General features: G+C 34.5%; 1 protein-coding gene across 1 annotated transcript; it reads left to right on the top strand.

Moving 5' to 3' along the window:
* Positions 1-359: 359 nt before the first annotated feature.
* On the top strand, positions 360-6874 carry LOC136040701 (uncharacterized). Its single transcript, XM_065725001.1, has 3 exons — positions 360-438; positions 802-3841; positions 6678-6874. The coding sequence occupies exons 1-2, from the start codon at positions 360-362 to the stop codon at positions 2127-2129; spliced, it is 1407 nt and encodes a 468-aa protein (XP_065581073.1). The 3' UTR covers positions 2130-3841; positions 6678-6874.
* The last annotated feature ends 1561 nt before the right edge of the window (positions 6875-8435 follow it).

Here is an 8435-nt window from a genome sequence, read left to right as displayed (position 1 = left end):
AGATCTGGTTGAAGCTATCAGTTCTTTAACAGAGGAGAAAAAAATCAAATTGAATGTCCTTGTAGAGCAAAGCGAAAATGAACGACAGAAAAAGATTGTTAAGAAAGAATGGGAGGTTAACAAAATTAATGAAAAATATGATAACATACAGATTTAATGGTACTATAAGTGAAAGTCATTCATTGTTGATGAAACTCCTTCACGTCTGCATGTACTTACCAAAACAAGACCGTGAGTGCTTGAAGGAACATTTTTCCACCACACTTTCAAGCTCCCAAGATCTACTAAGTAAATTACCATTAGGAATTACACAAAAAATTAATCATATGTTAGACTCATTTTTATTGGAAATAGAAAATATGTTTATTCGATGTTCCATACAACGAATGTCAATTGCTTATATTGAACGTGCTGAAGCAGAGAAACTTGTACAGGAAGGTATTCGAATCCTGAATACGTTGAACTCAACAAGAGACATTAACAAAGCATTTAACACGTTTGAAAGTTTTAGAAATAGTGTTGCAAAAAAAAATCAGTTTGATATATCTTCATCAATCTTACCATGTAATTTGAATGGCCATCTAGAAAACGGACACAGGATGGTTCAATATGTAGTATTATCTTTCAACAAAAACTTGGAAATGCTAAGGAATAGACTCGACTTCCATGAACGGATGGATTCAAGTGAAATATGATTCGATTTCAATATCCTGTCCCCAAGGAATACTTTAAACGGCAATACAACGAGAACATTTGATAAGGAATGTGATTTGAATTCTATAGTATCATCTTTATCCTCAGATATAGAGGAACTTCAGCTAACTTGCCTCAACGTAAATATTCATGGCAACACCAGCACAACTTTAAAGTTTCTTTCGATCGAAACAGTTTATTTAAATATTGATGATAGCGGTTCCAATCTCTATTTAGTAACGCCTGATCCTCCTTTGAAGTCAAGTATTGGTCACGTAGGGAGAAATGGCTTTAGCGGAGGAACCGTATCAATAAAGGTGCATTATAAAGTCAGTGGTGGTGTGTTGAGCATCAGCGGAAGTGGAGGAAATGGTGGTGAAGGAGGAGATGGTTTTAATGGTTCACAGGGAGCTGAAGGAAAAAGCGGAACCATATATCCTATGTTTTATAATATTTCCTTCTATGATGCTAAAAAGGAGCATTTACTAAACGAAACCTCTAAACATGTGGAGGAAACAATTGAGAGCAAACTAAGGGTGTTTAGCTGTTTAGCTCCATTATTGATTAATAATTTTGTATGTCTTTTTGTTCCTTTCACTAGGATTTATTATGTCAAAATTACAACTATTACAAACTTGAATTACACATCGACTAATGCAATGCCTGGCGGAAAAGGTCTTGAGGGGGATCCTGGCCAACCTGGAGGAAATGGAGGTAAGCCTGGAAGACTTCTGCTTGATGTTAATGCAAGCTTTAGAAAACATTTTGTTCTATTAACTGAAGGTGGAAAAGGAGGAAAAGATGGTAGAGGTGGCAAAGGAGGTCTTGGAAATAAAGGTGGAAAAATTATGGTTTTGACGAAAACATACACTAGAATATGGGAGTACTATAATCATTCATCATTCACAGCTATTGAACGTGTAATACAACCTAATCATGTAACATTCAAACCTGTCGAAGGAAATTTCAATACCACTACTGAAGTCAAATCGAAAAAAGTTCTTACGACTGACTTAAGCAATGACAAAGAAACTTGGTCTGAAAGACAAGAAAGCAGTGAAACTGGAAATGCTGGAAAGAAAGGAAAAGATGGAAATGAAAATAAAATTAGAAGTGAAATCGAATACACAATAATTACTGAGAGCAGTCTTTTTTCTATATTTAAAGAAATACACTCTTTAAGCTTAAAGGAAAAAGAGGACTCAACACGTATAAGAGAACGAAATATCCCTGGAATGATTTATTTTATTGAAAAAGATATCATTCATGCTGCAATACAGAATAATAAGCTTTCTAATTTAAGAGTTCAATATCCAGCTTTGCTAAATAGCAAAAACTTTGACAGCCTTGTTACAGATGACGTAATTTTAGCAGATCAATCGATCCATGCTTACAGAATTAGACAAGAGTCTCTGAGAGATGATTTAAAAAAATAAATAAACAAATTAAGGCTAGTTAATGATGAAATTAGTCACTTTAACACAGGCCACCTTAAACATATTGTCGACAAATTGAGATTTAAACTTTTGTCAGAATCAGAAGACTTTTTGTCTAAGAGTAAAAAAGAAATTAGGAAGATGATTATCAAAACTGTGTTTGACCTTGGAAATGTTTTTTCAGCCATTTATGGGAATACTGGAGGTTTAGTTACTGGACCTGAAGGATTTGTAGACTTGTTAACTTCAGAACAGACAATGAACATCGACAAAGTGTATCAAGATTATTTATCGCTTCTTAGAGCTAGTCACAACACAACAAATGAGTAAAGTGAAAAAATTCAAAATTTTATCAAAAGTGTTAACAACACTAGAATAAAAGATCAAATAGAGTTTGGAGTTCAATTTTCGGATTTGATGAATGCTTATACTCCTGTTTCTTTGACAAATAATGATATAAGCACCAGGTTTCAACGTCACGAAGTTCGTCAGTTGGTTTCTCGGTTAAAATCTGTAATTTTCGATGCTTCTAGCCTACTAGGAGGCTAAAACGTACCGGAGCTTGATTCGCTGATGTCTCTTGTTGATTTGATTTAAAAATTGATCTTGCAGAAAAGGCTATCGAAGTTAAGTCTGAGATTGCTAATATCGAGTTCACAATCAATGAATTTCAAAGACGTACTGGAATCCTAAGAAACACATTAAAGGCTACATTGGACAATGAGGCGTCCAGTAAAAATGCACTTGATGACCTAGTCGCTTGCACAATGCTTAATTTTCTATCGACAGGAAAGCAAATCTATTCCAGTCTGTCCAAGCTTATAAATGTGGCAGCATATATTCAACAGAAAAACGATTTTTTGTCCAGAATTCCGTCATATTCTCCTCTTTCAACCCCAGAAGAATTTGGAAAAATTCTCAAGCTCCTGAGCAATGAGCTGAATGCAGAGCCTATCGTGCATAATAGTATATTTAAATAAATTCTAGACGAGACAGACTTTCCCTCTGAGTTTGAGCTCCTTAGATCAAGCCGATCCGCAAAATTTCCCATTTTTTACGAAAAAAATAGCAACATCTGGATTGAAAATGTTCAAGCCATATTGAATAATGTCTCAAGTGATGGGAAGTGCTATATGACTTCAATAGAGCCTAGCGGCTCAAAACTTTTTGTTATTTATTTCTCTTGTGAGATCCTTATTTTTCTTATTAGGTGGTACATAGGTGAGACCCACACCTTTGCGAAAAACCACAATAATGAGAACATTCAAAGCGACTAATCAGATATTAGTGCAGTGACTAATCGTGTTACAACGATTGAAAATAAACATAATATGCTGGAGAATGAACTTGTATCAGTTAAATCGGAACTTCGGATTTTGAAGAATATGAACACCTTGTTTTTGGATATTAACCTTTTAATAAAGCAAGGTTCAACCTGTGTGATTTCCCCAGAGACATTTATGATCGGATTACCTTTTTACCTGGTACTGACACTTTTGCTACTTATTATAAATTCCCTTGGGATCTAGTGATTTATTAACTGCAGAGACTTGGACTAAGTGTTTTAATTTAACTCTGAATCTAATTGGATTGCGCAAATAGTTAAAGGAAATAACGCTGCGTTGACGAGAGAAAGGATTTGCTTGTTTTGGGTTTTCTCAAACTTTTTCATCGTTTGGACGATTGCGTTACGATAAAGGAGAAAAGTAAAGGTAAGAGGAGAGAAGTAAGCAGAAGCATGGGGGAGAGCTGTTTGCAAGAGCCGTGGTACCCGCCGGGCTTTTCCCTTAAATTGCGGGGACAAGGTAGGCAGCCTCCAACGCAAAGGAAATTGTTAGGGTCTCAAGTCTCGTCTACGCTTAAAGTGTTTTTCACAAAACCTGAAATTTTTCTCTTGACCACTTGATATGCTTAACTATTTTCTACTTGCGCTTTATCTATGCTTTGGCTTCCTTGAGTACTTGAGAGGCTGTTGAAGATAAGCTCTTAAAACGTTTTCTTTTCCGATTCTAGAAGGATATGAACTACTGTTTATTTCATGATGCTACTAGTTTAATAAAATGTTTATTCATCCCATAAATTGTTGAGTGGCTCTGAACTGCTATGGATGAACTATTTATATAACCACACAAACATGAAACTAATTGACAAGAAGGCTCCATAATTTTACTCCTTTAAATTTGTTCTTCGGATATAATAACACCTTTCATAATGATTTCCTGGCTCATCCATCAGGACGTTTCTGTATAAATTGGTTATAACTTCCTAATTTAAGGTAAAAATGAAAGTATCCAAGATAGTGACTAGGCAAAACTGTTTCCTAATCTGTCTGCTTATGTTTACTATTTAGAAAAGAAGCAACAGAAAAAACTATTTAGAAAAGAAGCAACAGTCTCTTATTGATTTCCTTATGCTTGGATCTCCACGAGGGGCTTAAGTTCTAGTTTTAGCGGAACAGCAAAAGCTTCTTAGATAGAACGAAGAGAAGGAATTTGTCTTTTTGACATATTGGAAGCTGTTTAGAAATATGCTCGTTGCTTCCATTATCCTCAAAATTTTTGGTGGTTTCCTCGATAATAAAATTGAATTTTTAGAAATCTCTAAGGAAATTAACGTTTTTAAGTACACAAACTTTAGCAATAAATACAAACTTCTAATTTTCGCTTATATTTCAAGGAGATTTCAGAGAACCTATTTTTTATATGGGGAAATTTGGAAAAGCCCAAAAAAAGTTGGGTTAATGGAGTCCTTACAGCATTCTGCAATGTCCTATGAGGTAAAAACTCATGACGATTTACATCACAATCAATAAATTATATAATAAGACAATACCTTGGCATTAAAGGCTGAAATCTAAAAATAAATGGGAAAATAAAAAATATAGGATTAAAATATAATCTTAAAGTTGAAGTGATAGATGTTTTACTGTCTATAATTAAAAAATGAACACTTAGTGTGATAAATACTTCTATTTTCATATCCTTTATGTTCCTCAAACAAAAATAAAAATCATTTAGTTTTTTACTCATGCTATTTTCTTAATGCTATGTTTGTGGCGTTTGATATATGTCGTCATGATCAGATGTGATTGACAATACACCTACAGAGAAAAATTTTTGGGGAAAGGGGTAAGTTTGTCAAAACTGCAAAAAAAGACAAGTATTGTTTACGATAGTTTGCAGAAAATCGGGGAATGGAGGAAATTATAAGATATTCAGAATAGGCTCCCAAGCCCGGTCTCTTCCCCCGTGTGCTTGTCCACATTAGGCCTGTGTGAAATGATATAAGAGAAATATCTTGCATGTTAGGGATATTTTACTGAAACTTTGGGTGAAAATATGTCGGTGTGACCACAGGATCGTAAAAAAGGATTGTCGGCAATAACGTTGCAGAAGGAAATGTTAGAACGAGGACAACTGTTCTAGACAGAATATTATTTTCCTTTATGGTCTCAAATTCTTTTCCTTGAGTCTCCACCAGAATCTTATATTTAATTTTTTAGCAATACTTTCTAGCTTTAACGAAAAATATGAAATATCTTGGAGAGATAAACAGAAATAGAGACTGGATTTTGATCTAGCTATCGCCGTTCAAAAATATATTTGGCTAGTAATAAATTGTTCTTGTAAATAGATTTAGAACCTATTCAGTGGGGTTACAGAGTTAATTCTAGAGACTAGGATTCCACACAACATAGACATATTTTGCTTGTATTTTAACACATGAATTAACTTCAAAATCTTATTAAAGCAGGGATATGTCTTCTCAATGGATCATAACGAATTTCATTGTCTTTGAACTGCCTTGATATCTTCATGCGCATAGTTGTACAAAATAAGTTTTTTATCATAAAATTTACTCGCAGTCTTACTTCATATATTTGTTAATGTCGATTATTACTAGCCAGATAGTGTGATATTATACGGTTGGCATCTGAGGTGTCTCCCAATTCGAAGATACAACAATCAAATTTTAAGTGTCAGAATGTTTTCAATAATCATCAAAGAGAATGCTTCTATTTTTTGTCTTAAATTTTATGCATTTTTTAAGTGATAATACTTCATTATAGTGACTGCATATAGCCAGAACTCATTAAAAGGTGACCAAATTAAAATGTTTAACGGGTTTACCATGTTTTGTCGCATGATTTATACCCATCCACGCATTGCACTCCCGTCCGATTGCAGAAAATCGGGAAATCGGTACCTAGGCTACGCAGACCATTGGTCAGCATGCACAAAAAATTACTCTGTTTTGTCTCGTGGCTTGGGAATCGATTCGAAGCTTGAAGGAATTTTTTTAGCGGGAGGGGTTAAATGGACTTAAAATTTTGTGTCTGGAGAGCAAAACATTTTTACCTGGGCCTGATAAAAGAGCCTATGGTAATGTTTTTTTCTTTTATTGTTGCCTTTAGCCCGACCGGCTCTGTGGCTAGTTCTGTTATAATGAAATTCAATTATTTAGAAAAAATTATCAATGAGTCATACAGATTCAAAGAGTTGACATCATTTGTTGATGTCCTGTATTCTTAATTTATTTATTTTTTAGAATCTATTCTTGGTGGTGACAGCCTTGACAGTCTAAGCTTTGGTTCTATGATGAGTTTCTCTAACAAAGGACAGATGGCATCGAAAAACCAAGTATTTTTCCAGCGGGAGATGTCGCCAAGCCCACGTCTTTGCCGGAGTAACAGCATGAGAAGCAGCAAATCTGACAAAATATATTCAGCCCTGATACAAAGAGTTGAGGATATGGAGAATGTGGAGACGATGGATTCTGTCATGGCTCAAATGGCTCAAAGGTGTGTGAAAAACATTGCAGACACAGTTATAAACGGCAGTGCATCCATTTTTAGATGCATTCAGTACTGAACAAAAAAGAGTAAATTATTCAAAGCCGGAACTTCTTATGAAACCTCTTATGACTTAATATTCAAGAAAATAAATTGAAATGTCATAAAACTATTCAAGCGACTCCAGAACCATGAAAGTAATATTTGATGCCCAACGAATATTGCCAAGTTTATTTGCGAATATGGACTTCATTCGGTGTCACCAGGCATGGCTAAGTTCTATAAATTTGGTTTTTAGATACTTAATTTGGCCAGATATATCTACCAAAATTAATTGGCTGGATTTTTCGTTTAATGAACCCTTAATTTGACTTTTAATGGGCGCGTAAAGTATGAAAATTTCAAAACTTAAGTTTTTACGCTTCAAATTTTTTACCTAGATCATACACTTTAAGGATCCTTCACTACTGAAAAAGAGTAGATTTCAAAAAGAAAGTTACAAGGGAAGTACTTTACTTCAAGACAAAATGTCTACGCTTTCTTGTTAAAAAAAAATGTGGCATAACGAATTAATATTTCTAAGAAAAGTAAATTTTGGACTTCGGAGTCTCTAAGCACAAAAGCTTGTGTCTCACATAATCTTGTGTTGTTCTTACTATGAATGTTCGAAATCGGTGAATGTCGACAGTTACCGGTGAATGGCCGAAATATCTTTTTTCTGCTTAGATTTAGTCATTATTGCCAGCCAACTCTTTCATTTTTATGCAATGTTTGATGGTGGCAGGTTAGGTTTTTAACCCATTTCTGAGATTTGCAACCTAATTTAACCTAACTTAACTGTTACCATCAAAGCTTGCATAAGACTGAAAAAGCTGATTTGTAAGGCTAATTGAATCCAAGCAGAGGAAAAGGAATTTAAGATATTCACCGGTGAACGTCAACATTAACCAGATTTCACACATACACAGCAACATTGTCACTATCGTTAGAGGTAACTTTATACAAAAATAATTCAAAGGAAAAAGTAAAAAACTTTACCACTGAGACTCATCTATTTGCTCTTGAAAGAAGAAGAGCAAGAAAACTTATAGGTATGGGGAAATGTGCTATCCTACTCAGGAGCTACTGGGTTTCCTCTGGAACCCAGCCGTTGAAATTTGGCTTGTGAGACTTTCGGTTTAATTGTACAATTTTCTTGGTAAAGCTACTTACTTAAGAAATAATTAAAGGTTTGCACTGTATCATCAATTCAGCTAGATGAAGGAAAGGGCCAATTTGTTTTACTGGTTCTTGCTGATTGGGTTATTGTGTTCAAACAAAATGTTGCAACCCTGCCTTAATTTACTTAGCAACTCGTCTAAGCTTTAGACACAAATAATATGGGATCATCATGAAGCTAGTTTAGTTCTTAAATACTATTTATTCTTTTTCTCCCGTAGAGATTGAGTAAATGCTATTGATTTCAAAAGAAAATTGGGTTTAAACCCAGGGGCATAACCTCCTTGGTTAACAAG

This window comes from Artemia franciscana, chromosome 21 (genome assembly GCF_032884065.1).
Source record: "Artemia franciscana chromosome 21, ASM3288406v1, whole genome shotgun sequence".
Taxonomy (NCBI): Eukaryota; Metazoa; Arthropoda; class Branchiopoda; order Anostraca; family Artemiidae; genus Artemia; species Artemia franciscana.
This window is presented reverse-complemented; position numbering and strand designations above follow the sequence as displayed.

Excerpts from the sequence above, each read along its gene's own strand:
- LOC136040701 (XM_065725001.1), top strand. The coding sequence starts at position 360 with ATGTTTATTCGATGTTCCATACAACGAATGTCAATTGCTTATATTGAA. Across the intron at positions 439-801 it reads AGAGAAACTTGTACAGGAAG|ATATAGAGGAACTTCAGCTA; the intron begins GTATTCGAATCC and ends CTTTATCCTCAG.